This window comes from Filicampus tigris, chromosome 5 (assembly GCF_054856515.1).
Source record: "Filicampus tigris isolate MCC_2025a chromosome 5, RoL_Ftig_1.0, whole genome shotgun sequence".
NCBI classification, from domain to species: domain Eukaryota; kingdom Metazoa; phylum Chordata; class Actinopteri; order Syngnathiformes; family Syngnathidae; genus Filicampus; species Filicampus tigris.
In genome coordinates, this window is record NC_141221.1 from 15,637,008 (window position 1) to 15,662,278 (window position 25,271).

Here is a 25,271-nt window from a genome sequence, read left to right on the forward strand (position 1 = left end):
TGATGGAATCATCCACACTGATGCCAGGCTGGTATGCGAACTGGAGCGGGTCCATTGAGGAGCTCACGTGGACGAGGACCAGTCTCTCCAGGGTCTTCATCAAGTGAGACGTCAGCGTCACTAGTCTGAAGCTGTTGAGCTCCTTCGGGTGGGGGGGTCTTTGGCACCGGGACCAGGCAGGATGTTTTCCACAGCTGGGGGACTCTGCCCAGCTTCAGGCTCAGGTTGAACATGTGCTGGACGATTCCACACAGCTGGTCTGCGCAGGATTTGAGGAGCTGGGGGCTGATGCCATCCGGACTCGCTGCCTTTCTCGTCTTCATCTTCTTCAGCTGGTTTGTCACCTGAGATGTTGTGAAGGCCAAGACTGAGCAGGAGGGAGTGGTGGCTGTCTGGTGCGGCTGGCAGCTGGAGACTGGAGGCTGTAAACAATGGAGCCGCGGCTCCCCGCCAAATCTCCGGACACGATCGCGCAAAAAAATAGCCACCAAAAGCAGCAAAAATACCGCAAGTTGGATGTCCATTGCTGCGTAAGTTTACGAACATCCACTATGTGGAAAGGTATGAGGTAGAATAATAATAAGGTACAAAAACACACGAAAAGGCTCACCGGTGAGCCGAAGCTGCGATTACGGGCAGTCACTCGCGCGGCGCCGGAAATGACCAATGGATTAACCGATGAAGGTGGAAGCACGACAAGGTCAGAGCTGAATCAAATGTTTTGAAAATTCAGTCCCCCAAGTCAGTTTTACTCAGTAACGTGAAATTTGGTAGGTGTGTCTATCATGTGTTGACGCACAAAAAAGTCTCAAGAAGCCACGCTAGGAAATGCACCGGAAGTCCACCATTTTGGTCTGAAACAAATATTTTAAGGGTCATTTTGGCAATCTCCAGGGCCTGATGGCTCCCAAATTTCGTGGAGGAACGGTGACATTTGATGCTTCGCCATAAAACAAGAAATTCAAACTCTCAAGGTCGGCGCTGCGTAATATCTCTTGAAAATTCCGCCCCAGAAGTCAGTTTTATTTATGAAGGTGAAAATTACGTAGGCATGTTTATCGTGAGTAGACCCCCCAAAAAGTCTGAAAAGTCCCATCCAGTCTGTCATTTAGTTATGAAGTGATCATTTTCAAGACAAGGTATGATAATCGACAGTCCCACCCTGAAATGGCTCATCACCACCCCCTTTTGACAGCAACTGATAGATGTAATACATGGATTCCCTCTTACCAGAACCACCACAGGGTCGTGCAGAGGTCCGTCAGTGTGTAGCGTTTCCATGTCTTCCTCGATGCTGTAGTGCCACTCCACGCCCAAGTCAATGAAGCTCCTGGACTTGACCTCCTCTCCTTTGCCGTTGAGAATGTAGTGGCCAGTCGCCTGGTTCTTGATTGCTGCAATTGGCCGTTTGTTATGAACCAATGAAAAACAGCTCCACAAATCAATCACAAAGAGTCTACACTCTGAAAACAGTGGGGTTAAAAATAACACAATTTGGGGTCAAAAATGGACTGATCCACTAATTGGGTCAATTTGACCCAATTTTCTGGGTTGTTTTCTGCAAAAACAACCCCAAATTGGGCTGTTTTGTACAAAATGCAAGAAAGTGGGTCAAATTGATCCAAATAGTGGATCGGTCCATTTTTGACCCCAAATTGTGTTATTTTTAACCCCACTGTTTACAGAGTTTATTTTGCTACAGAGGGGGCCACTACTCCAGAACACTGCAAAGGCAACACTGTGAAGGCAAAGTAATGCTGTCCACACAAACAGAGACCAAGGCTGGATTTACACTACATGTAGGTGACTCAATTTGAAGTGCAAGACAATTAAATGTGATGTAAATGGTACATAAAATGTTGTACATTAACCCTTTCATGCACAGTGGTCACTACAGTGGACAGCTATTTAAAAGTTGCTTTCGCCTATATTAATTCATCTACATTTTTGAAAATATTTGAACCCTTTCATGCTTTAATTATGATTTGATGTAATTATTTAAAATATAAATATATATTTTTAGATGACTAAATATAGGCGAAAGCAACTTTTGTGACCACGGTGCATGAAAGGGTTAAATATGTAAAAAAAATCTGTGAAGAGTTAAATTTGTCGGTGAAAATTTTGGGGGTATTTTTTCATTACTATAATCCATCCATCCATTATCTATACCGCTTGTCCTCACAAGGGTCGCGGGCGTGCTAGAGCCTATCCCAGCTGACTTCGAGCAGTAGACAGGGGACACCCTGATTGGTTGCCAGCCAATCGCAGGGCACACGGAGACAAACAAACATCCGCACTCACAATCACACCTAAGGGCAATTTAGAGTGTCCAATCAACCTACCATGCATGTTTTTGCAAGAGAGAAAACTGACGCAGGCACGGGGAGAACATGCAAACTCCACACAGGGAGGCCGGCGCCGGTAAAGAACCCACGACCTCTGAACTGTGAAGCGGACGTGCTAACCAGTTGACCACCGTGCCACCCTCATTACTATAATTTTTTTTATTGATTAACAGGCCACTCAGCGTGGGCTGCCAGTTGCCCATTCCTGATTTAAATATAGTACATAAGAAGCGCGCGCACTTTTAAACATGATTTAAATTTGTTATATCAGAGAGGCGGAGACCATTAAATATAATTTGGACCTGTAGTGATCCAGCCCAAGTCGAAACTCAAAAAGAACGGGACCAGTTCCCATGGCTCAAAGCCTCAGCGCACAGAAAGCATGACTAGACGGCAACATGTGAGTCTTGAAGTGTTCGTCAATGTCTAAGGCAATGGAAAGGCTCCGCTAATATATGTAAAGTTGATATTCCGTGAAAGCCCATCTGATACAAAAACAAAGCTGCCGCACAAACAATACAAATCATCTGCCGCTGCACCGGATTTTAATGGAGATAATTTTCACAATGATTGTGATGGCTCAGGGCGCATGCATCCTCTCATTACTCCCCTGCCTGCAAGAAAGTGAAAAGACACAAAAAACGTTTTGGCTTTCCGACAATCAAATCAATTTGTTCGGTCTGAGGTATGTTAAACCGCCCCCCCCCCCCCGAGTCTTTTTTTTTGGGTTGAAACTTCTTGAAGCATGAGTATTCTTACAAGTACAGTGGTGCCTTGTGATTGGATTGACCTGATTTTAGAATTTGTCAGGGTGCCAACGTTCCATGGTGGCAGGGAACTTGACTCATTTCACAACAAGCAGCAGTTGGGCAGAAAATTCTGCGGAAAAGAACCTTCAAGATGTTTATTGCCACTCTCGGGCTGAAGTTGACTGTCTAAACACAACAAAGACAATTACAGAGACTGTAGTTTTGCCTTACTTAAGTCTGTTTAGCTTAATTCCAACAAACATTCGCAAAATGCCACAGGCAGGTCGATGAATGTCGCGGTTTTATAACCCATTAAACAATGGTAATTGAGCGAAATATATATATATATATATATATTTCTATAAACGTTTCTTTCCTAATTGCAGCATTTGCGGTTTGCAATTTGAATTCAAGTCCAGTGCGATGCCGATGTGACTTTGACTGATTGTTCTTCTTTGCGCATCTACTCAACATTATTTCCAACGTCATTTCGATCGCTAAGTATTTTTTGTCCGCGATTATTCAATCGTGCGCAACCCCAAGAGTGTCTTTAATCGCATTAATCATCCGTACTGCATGCGTGCGAATAAATAAACGATGCAAGCCTTCATACAGAATGTATGACTGATTTATTCATCTCGACACATGTTCCGATCAGCCTCGTATCGGAAATAAGGAGGAGGACGGCTATGAGCTGCCCGGTTGCGTAGCGACGTCACACTTACCAAGAATTTGAGGGGCGGCCTCATGTTCTTGGATGATCACATGTCTAGCTCCAGGAGGAATGAGAAACATCTTAAGGTAGCCTTTGGCGTCAGCGGAAAGGGAAGAAACAAAAGAGAAACACAGACAGGAGATGAGCAGAAACGACGAGTTTGCAGGGGTGGACATCCCGCATGCTTTGCTCTACAAAGCAGCCCGAGGAAGAAGAGGAGGAGGAGGAGGAGGAGGAGGGCAATTATAAGAAAAGAGGTTTTCATTCACACGAATAGGACGCTCGGAGTATGAATGAGGCATTTGTGCCTTTGTTACCTCTGCCAAGGCGATTTTCATTTGTGGATCAAAAGTTTCTCACAAATATCAGTTGTGGGTTTTTTTTTTTCTTTTTTACATTTTGGCCGTGGATTACTCACTGATGGTTTTGATGAGATCGAGTTCACCTCTCCACTGAAAGATGATTCGATACGTTTCTCAAAGCATGTGCGATACAATTCAAGAAACGTATACATTTTCAAATGTGTTTGGATTGAGCGAGATTACATATTGATTTGGAATGGTACGGCTAAAGCTTTTGTCATGTTTAGCGATATGTAACAACGCTCTCTAAACTACTCAAGTTAATGAGATTCCAAGAAACGACTGATTTGGAGTCATACCTGCTGTGCATCTGTAATAAAAGACTATTCGATATTTGTCTCGATACACGTGCGATACCATTCAAGGGCCGTACATTTTAAAATCGAACTATTCGATTCTGTTCAAATTGATTTTCCGGTTCCAATTGGTTTTCATTACACCCTTATATAAGTTTCAATGATTATTCATATATAGCAAAAAGAAAATATGACTTTTTTAGTTCATGTTTTTATATGTTATATTCTTTTTATTTGGAAAATCTCTCTCTTTGACCAGATTATTTTCTGGGCTTTATATCTTGTTCAAGCCATTCCTCATAGAAGGCTTTAACCCGCAAAATGTGCGCAGTACGATCAAAAGACCAATAATGGTTGATCAATTGAACTGAATAAAATTCAAAATACCCAAGAGTGAATATTAAAAAAAGCAAGAAGGTGTTGATTTCCTCTTGTTTATTTGCACCTGCCCGGTTGGGTCAGCGTCAGTGAACTTCGGGTAGTCACGACAGAATGTACAACCCTGATCCACTCCAGGGCATCTGTAGCTTTACAAAGTTTGGAGGTGAAAAATGTTCCAACCTTGGCAGAAGCCTGCGCTTAATATTCAAATTCAGTGCGAGTGAAAACCAAACAACAACAAACAAACAAAAAAAACCTGTTTAGTAGACTAGTGGGCAGCAAAGACTGGCAGGGATGTCCACCGCTTTTACAAACCTCTTGTGACTCACCCATGACATTTCTAAACTCCTCGCTCTCATTTAAAAAGACATTGCGAGCTCCTTTGGGCAACGAGAAGGCTCCTCTGGTTTTCCCTTTTGGAACGAAACAAAGCCATTAGTTGGCTTGCGGGCGACAGATTGGATCTGATCAGCACAGCGGGTGGGACTTCACACTGGATGAGGAGGGAACTCATTTTGAGGCCGGCAGGACCCGAGAGCCCTGCGGAGGGGTGTAATTGCTTGCCCCCGCGACATTGGAGGAGGGGTCACATGACACGGACGGCGCGGAGCTGCGAGGAGTTATTACTGATGCAGCCGGCTTCGGCGAGGTTACGACAGGTGGCACGGCCGCAGGGACAACCCGGCCTGCGGTCGGACTTCGCATCCAGCTGCGGGGGCGGGGCTAGGAGTGGTGTAGGGGGGTTTATTACAAAAAAAAACAAACAAAGGCATCCAGGGTGAATCCTGTTTAAATGAAATTACAGTGGAACCACCAAAGTTGTTTGTTGCCCTCCCCCCCAAAATGAAGGGTGTGTAACAGTTATATAGTTGATATGAACTTTGCACCTTGGTTTTAAGTTGACATTTGATACAGTAAGAGAGAAAAACGTTGAAGTTCTTTCATTTATTAAAAAAAAATATATAAACAATTACAGTGAACCTGAGTGAATTGGAGAAACGGCATTTGCCTATAGTGACAGATAGATTTTTGGGAAACCTAAGTGATTTGGCGCCATCTTTGTGTAGAGGAACCACATTGGAGTGAGTTGAGGAGCTTCATTTCGACAAAAGTGCTGCTTAGGGGTAGGGATGGCCAAGTACCGATGCCAACTATGAGCATCTGGATGATACCAGCCTTATTTTAAGTAATTAAATAAAATCTGACATTGTGTAAGTCAGAAAGAAAGGTCTTTGCTCCAATATTTTGTCATTGTGTTGAATGTCATTTTATGTATTGAAAGTACCGCAGGTATCAGTAATCGGTGTACTCAAAGAGTGAATCCTCGTACTCGCATCGGTTTGGAAAAAAAAAAAAAGTCATATTTTTGGATCAACAATGTTGAAATTAAGGAGCTTAATTTAAACAAAAGTAGTGCTTTGCCACCCTCTGGGGTGTCAATTGCAGATTTTCATTATTCGCAGCAGTCCGTCTCCTGTGGATGTAACAGGAGAATATTGTATACTTCGATAATATCCCAATCAAGAAATAATGATGTGCTAATGATGATTTTTTTTTTCTTCCCCATTTCTTAACATTAAAATATATATATTTCTTAATAAATTAAATAAATGAATCCTAAGATAATCATGAAGCAATTTGACCTTTGGGGTGTTGGACTTTGGAGATTCCACTGTAATTGGCGCACAAATAGCCGACACCATCACACTAGATTGCCTGGAAAGGTCTGCAGCGATGTCTACGGCACGTTGGAAACAAACATTACACACACGCACGAGGAGGCTGATGTTAGTGCGTCTCCAGAAATAAATCACATGAAGTGAACAAACATGTATTGATCACAAGCCTACATGGATGATTATTAGCAGCAGAGAGTAGTCAAAAGCCGGGTGTTAGCGGTCTGCGCTATAAGCCGGGCGGGCAGCTGTAACGATGGATACTTGCAGAGTGTGTTTTCCAACAAATGGCTTTCTGTTTGGGCTCTCTTGCTTAAGGCTTTCCCTGTTAAAAGATGTTTGATGATGTTAAGATGGTCACAATAATCATTTCATGATCAAAAGAACAAAAAAAAAAAAAAAAAAAGGATTGCCATTCTCTTCTGAAGCTGCCATCTTAAGGCTACTTAGGAGGTCTGTCCAAATGTTATTAAAGGTGTGCCACCACTTCATAATCCAACCTTGGAATTTATCGATTTTTGGGGAATTTGTGGATAATTTTGTGTCGTTTCTATTGCGCACTTGCGGCAGACTACTTATTTGACTGTGGATTATTTCCTGTTGTCGTGTTGGGTTCTGTTGTGCAATGTAGTGGTTATCCTAAGTAACTTGAAAAGGCAATTTCTGGAGAGGTTGCGTATGAATGCTGAGTGAAAAAAAGATGGAGTGATGTGGAATGATATTGGTGAAAAATTTGCAATATGCAGATGAAAAGTCTTAATGATATGGAATGATATTGAAAGGTATGCCGTGTTGTGTAAAACGTGTATCTGTAAAACGTCAGTAATGAAAAGTTGTTACTCTAAATAGTTTTATATGAGAAAAACGATGCCTCGGTCAAGAAAATTGCATTCTGTGTTAATGAAAAATATTTGATGAAAAAAAACCTACTGGCATGATCAAGTGTCAGTACTTGGTATCGGTGAGCACTCAATTCTAAGTACCTTTACTCGGTCTGGAAAAATTGGTATGAGTGTGTCCTTAAATTCTAGTATTCTGTTTTTTTTAGTATTGCGCAATGTGGTGGTTATCATGAATAACTGATGAGAGGAGCAATCACATTACAGACATTTTCAAAATGCCAGAAAATGAGGTGGGTCTTTTTTTTTTTTGGACTGCAGATTCTATTATGCAAGGTTATCACATGGTTGGTTAGCAATGATAGCCATCAGTATCACAGATAACGATTATATAACAGAGAAAGGCAAGAAAGGCTTAACGTTATACCCTGACCTAGTAGTGAGGGAGGGAAAACTCAAATAAATGAATATAGGTATTAATTTTTTTTTTTTTAAACACGTGCGCTCAGTGGCGGGTGTCACATAGTGTGTCTGGCGACGGGAGATAACGTGACAGAAGACGCTTCAATTAACGCCAAGGCATAAAAGTCAATGCATAACGGGGATTTTGCTTTAAAAAAAAAAAAATAATGCAAGTGGGACTTAATTATTTCTTCAGTAATTAATAAGGTTCTTATTCCTGACGATTTTGACAGCTGCGTCACTTCGTTTATCGGCTGTCAACATTCAGGTTCATAACACTTGCTAAACAAATGAACAAAGTTTGGAAGGAAGTCGAGCGAAAATAAAGCCAAACTACTCACACTTTGAAAACGCTTGTCAGGCATGAAACGGAAAAAGGAAGTTGATTCGGTCACTGAGTGCTGTTTCAGAGGTATTGCTGCACTTCATACAAAGGTGGCCAATATTTGACCAATTAACAAGTTAAATTCCGATAACCAACTAATCGGGCGATTAATCAAAAAACAAAACTAAAATAACTTCTCTTATTTGTTCCCTTCAACACTTACAACAATAAAGATATGAATTACGAGCAGGTTTTGAAGGTGTCATATATTGTAATGCGTTAACCGTATGAAAAAAAAAAAAAAAAGTACCGTATGTTTATCTGCAAAACTCCAATAAATCTAAAGAGTTAATATTGGCTGAATAAATCGGTTGGGCTCTACTTTATACAAGAATTTCCATCGAAATAAATGAACGTACACGATTGCAGCTTCATCATTGAAACGTAAGTCAGGGGTTAGACGTTTAGCGCAGGCATGACAACGGAGAATCTAATTCGATTCAAGAGGAGCTGGAAAAGACATATGTAGTGAAAATGTTTTTCTTTGAGGCTTTCTGACATCCCGTCGGTGTCTTACCAGCTTTCTTGGGGGTGCGAGTGAAAGTTCCTTTGACGGTGCGGCAGTGGGAGTTGTCGCCGCCGCAGACGCCACACTTGTCTTCCACTTTGTTGGAGCCGATTTCTCTGTCGCAGCCGACTTTCTGAAGAGCCCCCGCCCGCCCCCAAAAAGTGCAAGCAAGATTAGAAAACCTTCACCTCCAGCCTCATTCATTAAAGAGATTAGTGAGGCGCTGGACTTTGACAGACTGATTAGAAGTCCCAAAGGCAACCACAAATAAAAGATGTTGAAAGAAGAACAACCCAGGGTACCCTGGATGCCTACTGTCGCAAATTTGTCACGAACCGCAAGATAGCATACATACTGTATTCCTCCAATGCCTGTTCATGATATTCGCTACACACACTGCTAAGTTATGTGCTCTCATTACGTTATTTATTTTAAGGAATGCTGTGTTCAATAATATACTCAAACATCAATATGTTCATATTTGTTTTATGGTTGATGTCATATGTTCCGTTGACTGCAATGTTATGAATATTTGAAAATTTCTCATTTACGTGTGGACACTTTACGTTGGTTATATTTCAGTTGCGGTTGTGTGTGTGTGTCAAGAAGAGCGGGTGGAATGATGAAGGAATAAAAAAAGAGATGGTAGAATACCACAACTACTGTAGTGTTGTGTTGGTGCGTTGAAAAAACAAATAAATATGGATATCGATGTTTTTTTTCTTTTTTTAACCTGAGGGGACAGGTGAAATCTTTCGGCTGCCTTTATACAGTAAAAGTAGAGAATTTATCTTGTTTGAGGCAAGTTGTTTGAAAGTAAAAATACACATTGTCTTATTGTTTGCTACTACGGCTAAACTATTGCCGAAGACGGATATTTTTGAAGTTATGTGAAGTTTTAAGTGTAGATGCTACATTTGGCTAAGCTATTGCTATGGCTATTGCTACACCTGTTGCTGATAGTAGCCAAAGGGGCTTGAACGAGAGCCCCCGCTTGGCGAATTAGATATTACAGTAAACCACTCCCTCGCTCGCAGGTTCTATGCTCGCGCTCCCGCTATTTGGCAGATTTTTTTTGTACAGTTAATAACACTATTTTGGGCTATCGCTCGTTTATATTAGGTGTAATTCCACTGTTGATCACTAGAGGGCAGCATACTTATTCAGTTTGAGACGGTGTAAATTTGTAAGATGAATGAAACATTGCTACTATATTATGTTAACGACAACGGCACTGAAAAAAAAATGCAATTTTTCTCTCTGCTATAAAGTTAACCAAATACTAAAGGACAAAGTATTGTAAAACAGACAAATATTACATCTGTAATTCACATCTTTATTATTTCTTTATTATTGTAAGTGTTAAAGTACAAAAAAAGTAGTTATTTTATTAAATATCCTTTTTTAAAAAATGAATAAGCCGATCGATCGGTTATCGTAATTTTACTCTGCCAAATGTCGCAATCTGTCTAAAAAGAAAATTCTTATGGGTCGGGCCCTAGTATTGTCCCACATTGGTAGTAAAGACCCCAAATGAGAGAAATTACGGCAAATTTCGGCCTTACCACACACTCCCCGCGAATGCAGACACTGTAGGCGTCCTTGTAAGAGCATCTCGTGCCGTCGTGCACCAGCTGCTTCATGTACGCCACGTCGCCCGTTTCCTTGGACTGGCAGTACAGGTGGCATCTCTTGTTGGCTACAACGCAAACATGCAGGGCAACAGTATTAGATGTGGTTTGGAATGTAGTCTGAACAAATTCAAGTTATACTGTGGATCATTTCCAATTGTTGTCTTTGATCCTATTGTCAAAGGTGGTGGTTATTGTTAATAACTTGCAAGGAAAAATCGCAGTGTAGTATTTGTCTGACGTGGAATTTTTTTGACTGTTGATTATTTCTAGCAGCGGAGTTTATTTCTATTGTGCAAGGTGGCGGGCATCATGTATAACTGGCATTAGTTAAACACATTAGTTAAAGCACACGTAAATCGCATGTGCTGTTTTAATATTTTTTAGACTGATTATTTCTTGTCGTTCTATTTATTTCTATTGTGCACGGTGGAGATTGTCAAGAATTACTTGCAAGGAATAACCGCATTACCGTAATTTTATCGCATGTCGACATTGCCCGCGTGTGAAGGTGATGAACTTTTTTTTCCCCTGTGGATTATTTCATGTCATTTCCATTGTGGTGGAAATGATCGCATTGTAGTAATTGTATAATGTAACATTTCCCGCGCATTACTGAGCACTTTGTTTTACGTGTGGATCATTTCTAGTCGTTGTGTTTATTTGTATTGTGAAAGTTAACAGTTATCATCGCCGACTACCGAAAGGGGCGATCACACCACAGTAATTCTACGACTCATCTCTACATGCGCCTATGCACGACTGAGCCGAATGTTTTATGACTATGGATTATTTCTAGTTGATCCGTTGATTTCTATTGTGCAAGGTGGCAGTTATTACGAATGACTGTCAAGAAATTAGGCAGTGACATCATTTCCATACGCATCTCTTGTACTCCTGTGTGACTCAGCCAACCGTGCACTTTCATCTCTATGGATTATTTCTCGCTGCTTCTTGCTGTTTTGCACGAAGACAAGACCCTTTTTTTTTTTTTTTAATCCAATGCATGCAAATGTGACATTTTCCATGCAAGCCTTCGGGGCAGCAGTTGGCAATGCTACTACGCCTTTGCATAAGGACGCCTTGACCATGACTCAAAGCAGCCCACCCCCACACCGCCGGTTCGCCCAGAGGAAGGGAACCTGGCGAGCGGTCCATCAGCGGTGGCCCGACTCACCGTCCGGATGCTCGTAGGGAAGCCAGTGGTGCTTGGCGCTTTGGAACTCAAAGTGGGAGTTGCGAAGTTGACACTGTTGCGCTCGGAAGTCCTCAAAGTGCTTGGGGCAGTCGTCCGTGTTGCAAAGTTGATACTCAAAGTTGACACCCGGGCAGTCCTGGCCGCCATTGATGGGACTTTGGGTGAGGAAGGAAGGACATTTGGCAGTTAGCTTGTCGCGTTGGTGATCTAACGTGCGTGGTTTCATGTTCAAGATCAGAGAAGCCAGATTTAACCTTCAAATTATGCTAATACGCAAGGCACCCTTCTGGCTACTTTGCTATTAGCGGCCACCTTTGTTCTATTCCAAAGAGACCTTTCAGAGTCCAAACAGGTTTCATTATGTGAGTGCACTTAATCACAGTGTTCCCGCTGCAAATTTTCTCCTCTCATTATTCACCTTATTACATGCATACCTTTTATTTTCAGCACCTGTAATGTTATTCAACATTTTTGGGACTATCATTCAGTTCCCATTACCTTTGAATATTCAATAGCAGTGGTATCATCAGTATTAAAATGTATGGTTATTATTGAAATATTTATGAAGAAATACATGCGCAAGGATGGAAATGTTGTTCTACTAATATAAATAGGGACAAGATAGTACACAATATAGAACTATTCTTAACATTGAGTGATTTGTTTGTGGAGGTTGCATGTTAAATACAACAAGAATGGAAAAGTAGACAAATGTCAGTGTGTAGTAATTACGCGGGGTGGTTGCACTGGCGCGTCCGGAGGCGAACGCCGGTCCCGCAGGAGCGTGAGCAGGAGCCATGTTTACTCCACGAGCCCCAGGCGCCGTCTTGCTTCACCTGACTGGGGTTCTTCCACATGCAGTGACCTTTGTAGCACCACTAGACGGTGAACGACATGGCAGATAAAGACAGAAAACTATTTAGCCTTGGTAGATGCTGCTGTTTTGGTTAGCAAAATCACTTTTAACATTCTATGTGTAAATGTAGGGGTATAACGGTATGCTAAATCAGATTTCGGTTCGGTTCGGTTTCTTGGAAAATTCGGTTCGGTTTATTTTCGGTACAAAAAAAATGTTTCTTTTTTTTTTTTTAAATATGTTTATTTTGAAAAGAGGACAAGTAAATGGTACGTTTTTTTAGAAAAAAATTAAAAGTGAACCATTCGGGTGATATTCTAAGAAATTACACCCGAATAAAAAATACACTAACAATAAAGATCTCTTAAATTTGTAAATTATTAAGACACTGAAATCTTTAAATACTCAGCTGCAACAGCCTATGACACATCTAAGGATTCAAGAATAAAGACAAGTTGATGAAAAAAATACATACAATAACAGTTACAATTATTGCTAACTGTATAAAAACTCTTTTTCTAATGAAATACAGTAACTTTAAAGTCTTTATGAAATTATTTACACTTTTTAGGCATTGAAATCTTTGAATGTTCAACAGCATATTGTAACGAATTGGGTTATCTGCGTGGTCGGATTTGTGTTTTGCTGAGTTGTGATGTTTCCGAGGTTCATGAATGCATCGTACGGCTAGCGAGAGAAGCAGCGGAGAACAAAGAACAGAGCTATTGTACTTTGTTTTTGGCTAAAAAATACTGCTTGCTTCCTCCTCTAAGAAACATTCAAAGTCGGATGATGTCGTTTTAAGTGCTATTTTGTTAGACGTGCTAGCTACAGCATAGCCGCCGATCTCATGTAGCAATATCGGCACACAACTTTGGGACTTATACACGGACATTTCCCTATTGCCGATTTTAACAGGACAGACAGAATGTTCCCAAACAGGAGACCGCAGTGTACGGGGGACCTTCGAGCTCTGGCTTGTTTGCGTATGCCATTATAATGCCATTTATCCATGCATTTATGATTTATCACGGCTTCTGGCATCCTGACTCCTCTTTAGTGCCGCCGCCCTCCTCTCCTGCTTGCAACAGTCAAATGCGTTCGTGCGTAAACTCGCGCTAATAAGTGACCGAACGCAAGTGGACCGAACCGAACATGCCATACCGAAACGTATTAACACACCCATGTGTACCGTTACACCCCTATGTAAATGATAGCGTCTCGAGAAGCGTGTCTTTTCGAAAATATTGGGTTGGTGGCGCCGCCAGGAATGTTTTAAAAATTGAGCCCCCAAAGCCCGTTTCACATGACATTTGCTAGGCATGTGTATATCGACAAATTCGGTATGAGTTTTTACATACGTGGCCCATAAAGATGATTCTGTTCTGACGGACATACAGTATATACTGCACATGGACATCTGTACCGTATAGACGTCTCAACTCGTTTCAGATCGGCCCAGAGGACAAAGAATATACGACTGTGTGTACTGCTATGTTGAATGCACAAGTGTATGTATGTTTAAATATGCATTTGTATAATGCGTTAGCATTATCTGACAAAAGGCTAAGCTATGTGCTTGTTTTAAATACAATAAATGATGTAATTCTCCAACTTTTATCTTTAGTTCAGTTAGGTCAGTAAACTTCAACTGGGAGCGGCAGTAAAAGGTTTGAAACCTCTGGAACCTGAACTTTTCACTATTTTCCAATGTGTTGCTTAAAAGTGAATTGAATTGAGTTCACTGACACCATGCAGAGTTTCGGTCATCCCCGAGCCTGTCGGCAAAACTGAAACGACTCGCAGGGAACCCATTTTAAATGTAAATAAGGCATAGACGTAAACTAGATAGACGTACTTTCCCAGGTGCGCATTCGGTCCCGTCAAGGGGCGGGCCCTTCTTGGTCTTGCAGAAGTAAGGGTTGTCGGGGTGACTGCACCACAGCTGCTTGCACGGGTCGAACGTGCGGAACTGAAAGACATCAAATAAGAGTGGAGGGGAGTAAATCACTAACCAAGGTGTTTTCTTTCGCCACCGTGTTTTTGTTGGAGAGCCCCTAAAACGAAGCGCGCTCTGATGAATGGAGGAAGTGAACAAATTGAGGCGGCCGCTCGCTGGTGACAAGTGTCACAGCATGCCGTCGAGGTGTCGAAGGCAAGAGTGGATTTCAAAAGGCTTTCACGGGTGAAAAAGCTCATCAGTAACCTCTGGGGAAGAGGATTAGAGGACATCATGAGCCATCCTGAGGTGAGTGGGGTGGGGAAAAACACATACGGAAATGTTGAAGCAGTCAACTGAGTGCTGTGTGTTTACTTTGCGTTTCATCCCGTCCCACCAAAATGGAACAGCGAAATGGCGTCACATGACTTGTCAAGCATGTAATGGAAGGGAGAGCAATGCTTTAAAGTACATGTTACATCGCAGAGGATAGTGGTTAGAGGAGATAAACATTGTTTATATGACTATAATTATAATCATACGATGTGACTGCAGGCAGTAATAGCCGACCAGAAGTGGAAATAAAGCAGCAATATGCGTTTGTTTATACATTGGACCGCCACAAAAAATGAATTACTGGTAATAAAAATACAATAACACAATAGCACACGCTGGACTGGAACACACACACGCATACACAACAAATCAAAAATCATAAAAAAACAATAATACAAATAATATCGTAATGGACATAATAGATTTATATATTAGCTGGTCGGTCCCCCTCGGATTGCTCAGTGGGTAGCTGCAAGATTACCATGCGTCACCGTGGAGGAGAAAAAATGTGGGAATGGAATGGAAATTTGTTGGCATTGCACATGTCACAAGTACAAAGCAACGAAATTCATTTAACAAGTTCAACCCATCCAAGACGCATTAAAAAAATAAAATAAAAAAAACAATGACACCAACAGAGGGAGAAAGAACACAATCGCTGGCGAGTCGGACCAAACGGCGCCCCGAAAAAGGGAGAACATTTTTCCTCCAGGCTGACGGAGCTATGGCGCCGCCGTGGCCGCCTCAGGGTGCACCGTGGCCGGCCACAATTTCACCGACGGTCTGCTGAATTTTAACGGCGCCAGCGTAATGAACAGACATGGTGGCCACGCCCACATATTGACAACTACCAATCAGAGGGAAGCTGTTGATTGCTTCTCCACGGTGGGCCTCGCTGGCCTCTGCGGTGTCTGGCCAAGGAATTTAGGCGAGTGGAGGAGGGACGGCATAAACACCAGCAGAGGAAAAGAGCAAATGTCGCCTCTCGGCCTGGTTGACCTCCAGCCATCCAGTGTCCTCATTGCAGCAGAATTCTCAGGGCGACGATTGGGCTTTGCAGACACAACTATTAGCGAGCCAGTGCTGTTTCTGTCAACGATGGCCATGACAAAAGGATTTTGTTGAGGCTTTTTTTTTTTTTCTCATGATGACAAGATGGTGAGAAACTAAATATGGCTCTGATGATAAACTAAATATGGCTCTGATAATGAAATCATGATGAGACCAAGTGCGAGGTTTTGTTGACAAGACAAGACTGGATGGTAATGTTAGTACAGGAGAACCTCGATTTACGGTCGTCTCCGGCTCGGACGAGGATGGATGGTGCCATGTGACACTGATGTACCTTTGACCTTGGAGTTAACCTTTAATTCTCTTTGGAGGTTGTTCTAGGCTCTTTTGTTACTATTCTTCCTCTGGTCCATGTTTAGTGTGCTACATGCCATGTCATCAAACAGCACAGTGACTACTTGTCACTGTTTAACTCATTCACTGCCAGACATTTTCAGACCCTCTTTAACCGTAATGTTTTAAAAAAAAAAAAAAAGAAAGAAAAATATATGAATAAATTCCTGGGATTGAATGGCTGGACTGTGAAAAGACAAATAAATACGTCAATGGCAGTAAATAAAGTTTGAAGACACCTGCGATGCTAATTAGAGGACATCCCCTGGTTGAACAGGTCACTATGGACAAATAATTTCCAATCTTTTCTAGGGGTCCCATCATTTTTGTCCAGGCCTGTGAAACCACAATTCATTTGTATTTATTATTACTTTTGTCCAATTCAAGTTATTTCCGTGACCACTGTGGTTTTTTTCTTCCATTAATAGAGCGGTAGCAAGAAATGTGTCCATGTGTGTACCTCCAGCCATCCAGTGTGCGCATTGCAACAGATTTTTAAGGACAAGGACCCACAACTATTATTCAAGAAGTCGTGGTCGTAAGCATCACTCGCAGAACATGAAAGAAGATAGATCATGACACTAAATCAATTGCGGAGTCAACACATCATCATTTATTAAGTTCATGCCTTGCAGAAGTATCTGTCAACAGACTTGTCAGGTGCATTTTTATGCAGCAGGTCATATTTGAGGCTGAAAGTTGCAACTCTGTCCCACAGGGACTTTGCAGTTTTCAGGATTTGGGAGATTTGCAAGGACAACATTCATTGGCATATCCCTCCACCGCATACACATTTGCCCTTAATGAATGTGCGCTGGTGCGCTGTCAATTTCCTCAACATCTCGGAGGAAAAAAAGGTGGTGACATATGACGAGGGAAGAGTGAGTGCGCTCACTTTGTCTAAGTTGAGGAAGCCAGTGTGAGAGGAAAATAAAAATGTCCGGGGGGAAAAAGGTTTTTGGTGACAAATATGAAGCATATACATGTCATGCATTGAGCCAATTTGAGAGATTTTCGACGGTATTTTACAGTGGAATGTCTTCAGCTTAATTGCATTTGAAATGTCACTTGTAAATTGGGAGGGGATTTAGAATCATATTATTAATTCTCATTTTAACTAAGAAAAAAAATCAAACAATACATTGAATTTGTATTAAATGTATTTATTAGCTTTCTTGGATTGACTTGATTATTTTTACATTTGTAAAAATGGTATTTTGAACATTTTTTTAGTCCATTAAAAAAATTGATTTGACATTTAATTTACAGTTAAATGTCAATTTCGTTGTTTTAATTTTTGATTTTTTTCATATGACATTTTGAATTGGTAAGTTTCAATTTTCAAAGACTCAACACCGCTCGCGCCTCTCCCAATTAGCACCTGAAAAAAGCAACTAATTAAGGGGCGAGTGCCGGCGCATCCCCCGAGTGAGCCTCAGCACACACAACATGAATGACATCCCCCAAAAAAACAAAACAGATGTTTGCCAAGGGGAGGACTTTGGCTACTCACCGAGGTGCAGATCTTGTAGCCTACGCCAAAGTCGAAGCGGCACTGCTCGTCCATGGAGTAGTTGATCCCGGGCAGCTCGGGAAGCTGCGGCCAGTCGTGCTTGAAGGGGTCGTCCAGCAAGCAGTCGTACGTGCTGGTGGGTGAGACCAATTTTCAGTCACCTTTTATACCGTACTTTCCCATTCTCATAAATGCTAAACGTCATGTAAAGGTAGACGACACAAAATGTCAACATCTGTCTGACCATACACATACAGTGGATATCAAAGGTTTACACACTAGTGGAGAGAAAAGCGTAGATACGTTTCTCCTGGTCGGCTTGGATCATGCAACCCTTTCAATAGAGACATAACACTTATTTTATTTATATACATTTTAAAACCTCATGCAAATAATACCAAATGTATGTATGTGAGGTGCAAGTATCATTTTTGTCCACGTGCTACAGTACAGTGGGTGCCCAGATATTCATGGTTTGGCACCCACGCATTCACCTAATCAAGGATTTTCTTTCAATATTTTTCAATATATTATTTTGTGATTTTTTTGGTGTGTTTTTTTTTTGGGGGGGGGGACCCTCATATTTTGTTTATCGCCATTTTTTCAGATATTTTAGGGTGATTTAGAAAATAATAAATGATGCATAGATTTTCACTATTTCATGGGCCAGCCTGGTCCCGGGCTGTTAACTGGCTAAATCGTTAGCTAGTATGCGAGTTGCGTGATGGCGTCAGTTGAGGCAGCTCAAAATTTGTTTGTGTTTACATGTGTTGTTCCACCATTTGTGTTCAAATATCCATCACTTTATAAAACTGTAACTATCGATGCTAACTTGTAACTTGTGTTTTCTACTACTGTACATGTTAGCATGAAGTCAATGGGGGCCATTCTTAAAAAGGGGAAATCAACCCAAAGACATTTTTTTCAAGAATATGTTCCCAGCAGGCCCACTAGTTGAAACAAGGCATTCTGATTGATATTGCGTTTGTGGATTATGAGTTAAGCAGCAAAATCCACCCGTTTTTCGCCTTCTCAAGGATCGGCCATTTTGTCACTTGTGTCGACTGAAAAAGACATCAAAACTGCTGACCTGTTTTCTGAAGTTGAGCCGTGACTGGTCGTTACCTGAGCCCTGAGTGATGTCATTTTCAGTCGACAGAAGTGACAAAATGGCTGCCCCCAGAGATGGCTAAAAATGGGTGGATTAACTCTTATTCCACAAACGCAATATTGATCAGAATGCCTTGTTTCAACTAGTGGGCTTGCATAGAACATACTCTGGAAAAAAAACTTTTAATTGTGTTAAATAAACGTGTAATTCTCTTTGTTTTATGTTTAGTTGGACTGTAAATTTCATCGAAGAGTTTATTTCCACAAATGAAAATGTGAACTTTGGAGACTTTGGACTGACGGCGCCAACAGACGCTTGTCTTTGTGTAACTGTGAGACGACTCAGGCAGATTAGAAGGAAAGGTGGCATTAAAACCCCATCTGGCTGGTTCATTCCTTCATGTCACAGTTGACTTGAAAATTCAAACCTGGCACATGTGAAATTGGATGGAAAGGCGTAACACCTTGGCTCTTCTTCCCAGCAGAGCATTGCAGCACAGATCCCGCACTTGTAAATCCTCTCATCGAGCGGGTGCAGCGGCGGATACACGCGTGTCGCCGAGCTCCGCCGAGTCGGCAATTGATTGTTTTGGATGGAGATCCGAACGTGACGATGTGCGTTTGGGCTAATCGCGTCCATGCTCGAGTTGCTAATTTTTCTTTAATGGCTGCCGAATGCCTCCACTCCCATTGAATGTTGCCATTTACCTCTATGTTCACAGCTAAACAGTCCTCGGCCCTTTCTCATACTCGCAACAATGTAATCTCCGTTTGATGGAATATTGTAAATATGTGATCATATAAAAACACATTGCTTGCTGTAAACTGCTTTGAATTACAGTCAAGATCATTAGCTGGCTAATTTCCTGTGCACATCCACTTACCGGCTGGGAGTATCGTGAGTGGATTGAATTGTTTACAACTGTATAACCAAGATAGCATTTAGCTGCAACACAAGACCATTGTGATGTGATGAAGATGGTGATGATGATGGCCACTGGAGCAAGCCAGCCATCAGGAAAATATTTAAGGGTTAGTAATAATGCAATACTATTACGTTTTATTGCAAAACTTTTGCAGAGGGCAGAATATCCATGTGTAATGTGACTAATGGGAAGCACATGAAAAACGTTGTGCAGGCCAATCAATGAAGGCGGCTCCGTAGAAGAGAACATTGTTGTCTTGCTTTTTAAAAGAACCCAACACAACACGTTCAGTCTGTACTTGACTTGGTCAGGGACGAATAGAGGGACGGACGAAAAAAAAATGTTCCGATCAGGTTTTATGACACCGATACCAATCATGCATGAGTGAGATCGGCCGATACCGATCACATGGAATATCTGTATATTTTTCCATTTATTTATGGTGATTGCTATTATGCAATATTATCTAAAAAAAACCAAAAAAACAGCCATATTATTGCCGTAATTTTGACAAAAATCTCCTCTACATATTTTCAAAAGCATGAAGAAATACAAAACCGTTGCTGGCACAATACAACAATTACTCACGAAGATAACTGAAAAACTTAAATTTACCATCTTTTAGTAGCTTTTATCAATTTATATAGGTACAATATATATGTACCCACCTCTCAACTGATTACTATGGTTACCAGGTCCCTGACTGCACCATTGTCCCTGACCTGTGCTTTTTCGAATCTGAGAGCTACTTCTTGCGTCCTGATCAAATGGTTATTGGTTTGATTATGCAGGTCACGGGTTACGTATATCAATACTGAGGATGCAAGATTAGGATTAGGATAAGGATTACTTTCATAATAGATTTTACTGACAATTATTTTTTCCAAAAACATGATTAGTATTTAGATACTGGTTTGGCATGTCAAACATGTCAGAAAATAGGCAAAAATGTTGATCATTGTTTACCAAAGTAACAGCACATGTTTGAAAATGTCAACAGAAATCAGAGAACATTCACTGCCGAGAAGCTGAAATCACAACATTTGGCTATTTTCAAATTAAATGTTGACTCTAAATGATTACTGAATTATACAAAAAATAATCATTGATTAATATGATCATCGATTAGTTGTCAATTAATCGATTAATTTTCACACCTCTAATTCACATACGTAAACATTTTGGCTGGCCAGTCACCTCCAAGCAAAGTAAATGTCATTGTATCCAATCACACTGCAAACACAAAATGACGCTAAAGTCTCCAAAAGTGACAATTTGCTGTTGTGCGAAGTGCAGTCAGACGTCTTCAAAAAAAAAAAAAAAAATCTGACAGTGACAGCAGCTTCAGACAGGCTGATTTATCTTTGATTGGATTTGACAGAGGCTCCCGAATGAGGAGCATCATCCCTACAGCACACCTTCACAAAAATCCATTACATATAATTGACAGGTCTCAAAAAAATATCACCCGACTCAGAATGGGGGACGAAAAAGTCTCAAATCAAAACAATAGTCTGCAGAAAGATTCCTGGGAATGAAAAATAACAAGGCCCCACTTACTGGATGTATCGCTTGAGTTCTTGCCCACTGCACATTGACCAGTGGTACCGGTGGAAGGCCGCCTGGACCAGAGGAGCCATGACGCTGCCCATCGTGGTTTCGTCCCCACAGCGGTTGCCCTGGCCATCGTGCTCCATGCCCAACCTGCGTATACACGCAGACACACGCACGTTTCACTGAGCGACATGAAATTTGGCTGGCGCATTTATCACGAGTAGATCCCAAAAGCTAGAGACTCAAAAAGCTGTGTCTGACAAGATACAGGCAAGCACAGATTTGGATTTCACATGGCTACATTGGGCTCATTTCATTTTACAGATTGACTCCAATTGCTACCACATCAATTTGAACCATGTATACTTCACGCATGGGCAATATTAAATTAAAAGATATATGTACTTGAGTTTCCGTCATTGTGTGTGAGCAGAGCATCGTGGCAAAGTTTGATGACGTGTTGGTAGCATTTTGTCAAGTTGGTGTAGTGAACGCTTTAAAGACTGCACTTTAAAGATTCTCTGTAGCTTGAAGCGGCCATTTTAGGGCCATTTCGGCTACGTATTTGAAAGGTTCTTCCCAAATAAGCTCCTCCTACATATTCAATCCAATTTCTATCTGCATATCTAGGGGTCACCAGCATGGTGGCCTTCAGGGACTGACCGTGTTCCAAAAATAGCTTACCAGTGATGGGACATTATGATTTTCTAGGAATGTCGTAGAAGTGATCATTTAAAAAAAAGTAAACACTAGCAAATATTAGTTTTTTTTAACAACGTATTAGACAAATATGCAACTTTTTGTCTTTTTAAATTCTGACCCAATGTTTTCCATAGTAATATTAAATTCGGTCAGTCATGCCCAAAAAGACAAACTAAGGCAGACATTTTGGTTGAAAGCATCCATTTTGGGTTCATTTCCAGTCCAGGCATCCACATTTGTCCAAGGGAATGACTGCACGTGGTTGTTGGATGACTCATCATGGAACAAGAAAAGCAGATCTACAGGGTAAGCTCTGACTCTTCTATTTCCTTCAAAGTCTGTATACTCATCAGCATCCAGTCCTCTGTCACACACCTCCCAATTTTCGCAAACATCCCTGACAGACTTGAGCGTGTTACATTTTTCTATTTCAATTTTGCGTTATTGACGTTTGGTGAAAACAACACCCCCCCCAGTCGAAGAACACCAACAAATTTCTTATTGACTACTTTTGGCCACGTTTTCCATGCAATCTGCTTTGGGAGAGCACAGAAAAATAATGAAGAGTCATAGGATTGATCTTGTCCAAAATCATTCTCAGACGCATCACCGCCAGCAACAGCAACAAATCAACTCAATAAAAGTTCAGCCTCACAGAGCTACAAAGACAACGGATGGTCACAATCATCAGTCACCGCCGCCTCCGAAAACTCCTCTCAAGGCCACACCGGACTTCATTCACGGAACGTCGGGAGGTTTTCGGAATCCAAAGGACGTCAGAGGGTATTGATTCATACACCGGAATATGCAGCAGGAACTCGCGCCGCGCTATTTTTAGCAAAGCGTGGAATGCTCTGCAGCTTTTCATTTGGCATCTGCACTTTTAAAAGAAACCCGGTTCACAGGTATTCCATTTCTTAAGGGGGAACTGCGCTAACAACACAGACTGTGCGCTGACATCGGACTGGATGTTCTGACAGTCAACGGCAGATTGTCGAAATGTACACATCCCGCTCGAAAGAGAAGATGAATAACCCCCCCCCCCCCACACACACACAGACAAATTGCTGTGTGGGGCAAAAAAATGGATGGACAATTATTCATGGGAGTTTTCACAACTTTCCTGGAAGTTTCTTCAGTGTCGAAAGTGGTACAATTATCATTTAATGGCCTTTCGATGTAAACGAGTATTCTTGTAGTCCGTTTGTCATATTTAACGGGGAACAATTTGCCAGTATTAAATATTAACGCGGCAAGCAGCAGTTAACGGACCCTTATGCCTCTCTTTTCATGACTAACCTAGAAAAAAATAATCTTATTAGACGAAATGTTCCATCCAAATTAGGTGACATCCTGTACAATTCTGACCTCCCTTCACTGTCTCCCAGTGCATTTCAGGGTTCAATTTAAGATTCTCCAATTTTTCTTTCAATCATTAAATGGCCTCGCCCCGGCGTACCTCACCGAGGTCCTCCACTCTCACCTTCCCGCAGCCTCAGGTCTGCGGACCAGGCGCTGCGCGAGGTGCCGAAAACCAAGCGGAACCTCAGAGGGGATCGAGCATTTTCTGTCGCTGGTCTTTCCCTCTGGAATGACCTCCCATTGGTTGTTAGGCAAGCTCCCTCTCTGTCCATTTTTAAAACCCGGTTGAAGACACATTTCTTTTCTCTGGCTTTTGATCAGACCTGAAATTTTCGTCTCTTTTCCGGTGTCAATTGTATATCGTGTTTTATGTCAATTTATTGGCTTTATTTATTCATATTTTATATATTATTTATGTCTATATTTATTAATACATAATACATAATTTTATTGTATTTATTGTACTGTAAAGTGCTTTGTTACAGCCCTAGCTGTTATGTAATGCGCTATATAAATAAAATTGTATTGCATTGCATCCTACTTCAAAAAACCTGGTCCACGTGTTTCCGTGTTGTGCCGCTCTTAGGGATTGCAGCTGTACAGTACAGACTAGAGTGCACCAAACATCTCGCCTATATGCGGCAGCCATGTTGGTGGGGGCAATATTCCCATTAAAAGCAATTTGTGGACATATGTGGTGGCCATGTTGATAGGGGCAACAGTTCCATGGGTATTAGCGTAGCATCGTCGTAGGCACGCAGCTGAAAAGGAGAGTATCGTATTCTGTTTGTCAAGCCTAATGACATCCAATCGTAACGGATGTGAAAAAAACGAGGCGCGGTAACATAAATTTGATCAATTTTAAACTTTTCAACAGTTTCAAACTCTTTTATATTGAATTATAATCATTTTTTTACTGTACTAGGCATTTAGGCCAAGAAAAAAAGTACTTGAATTTAACAGACAATTGGCTCAAATGGACGACCCCTCGCCCCGTTAGTCCGTTAAATCAAAGTTATACATCCAGTTCCACTGTATGTATTTATTATATGAGTCTAACATAACACATCTTATCTCGCGTGTATGACTATCCAACTCAACCAATCTGTGTGCCCGGTTTAAGAGACGTGGCAGAAGTTCTTTTCATGGTGTATTCCTTTTACGAGAGGCATGAAACACCTCGCTGGGCTGCAATGTCCGAGGGTCGGCCGCATGAGCGCCCACTGTGAAGTTGAAAGGTTTTGACATCCCTGTCGAGGGACGATTAAAAAAGAAACGAGTCCATTGACCAGAAGCCATTCCAAGTCAATTACTTTCAACGGGAACAAACAAACACTCAGTGGGCTCTAACACTGCAGATGGCATTTGGATCCGCTAAAATCATCCGATCGTCGCCGCGGCCAGCCCTACAGCTCTCTCTCCAAATTGCATCGCTGTAATCGGATAAATCCACGCATTTTTTTGGGCTTGTTTGTTGCCTCCAGCTGGTGATATTTGGCCCCAGGCTGTAAGAGTTGCTGGAACACAGCAGATTCCACATAGTTGGCTCTCGAGCTCTATCTGTTTCGATGCTTAGTCCCACTGTGTGGTTTGTCTTTATAGCAGCAGTGGGAGTAAGTCACATATTGTATGTGCAAGTACCAAGTAAGTCTCAAGCCTTATGCATCAAGTTTCAAGTCCCAAATTACTGTGGCAAAAATCAAGCAAGTCAAGTCCTCACTACGTTTCAAGCAAGTCGACTCAGGTCATACAATATTGGCTGTGGATACCCTGGGCCTTGACCAGGGGCGGAGCCAGAACGTGGCTAATGGGTGGGCCCGGAAAAATTAGGGAGGGCCTGAATATTTCTCCCTGAGCACAATCCTCCTGTGCCAACACATCGTGTATGTCATGTCATGTCATCTTCCAAACCGCTTATCCTATATAGGGTCGCGGGGAGTTGCTGGAGCCTATCCCAGCCGTCAATGGGCGAAGGCAGACCACACCCCGAACCGGTCGCCAGCCAGTCGCAGGGCACAC

At 41.7% G+C, this 25,271-nt stretch overlaps 1 protein-coding gene across 2 annotated transcripts in view; it reads right to left on the bottom strand.

The window, feature by feature from the left end:
* The window catches only part of adamts3 (ADAM metallopeptidase with thrombospondin type 1 motif, 3), a 116,264-nt gene that overhangs the window by 17,811 nt on the left and 73,182 nt on the right, over positions 1-25,271 (bottom strand). The window contains exons 9-18 of one of the 2 annotated variants that reach the window (XM_086030507.1): positions 21,195-21,338; positions 17,599-17,731; positions 14,265-14,378; positions 12,283-12,428; positions 11,530-11,705; positions 10,287-10,420; positions 8,731-8,854; positions 5,181-5,264; positions 3,823-3,903; positions 1,231-1,394 (exon numbers count right to left, since the gene is read on the bottom strand). In XM_086030507.1, the coding sequence (XP_085886633.1) occupies positions 1,231-1,394; positions 3,823-3,903; positions 5,181-5,264; positions 8,731-8,854; positions 10,287-10,420; positions 11,530-11,705; positions 12,283-12,428; positions 14,265-14,378; positions 17,599-17,731; positions 21,195-21,338 (1,300 nt within the window). The remainder of the gene's footprint in view (positions 1-1,230; positions 1,395-3,822; positions 3,904-5,180; positions 5,265-8,730; positions 8,855-10,286; positions 10,421-11,529; positions 11,706-12,282; positions 12,429-14,264; positions 14,379-17,598; positions 17,732-21,194; positions 21,339-25,271) is intronic. The other variant, XM_086030508.1, reaches the window with a different exon arrangement.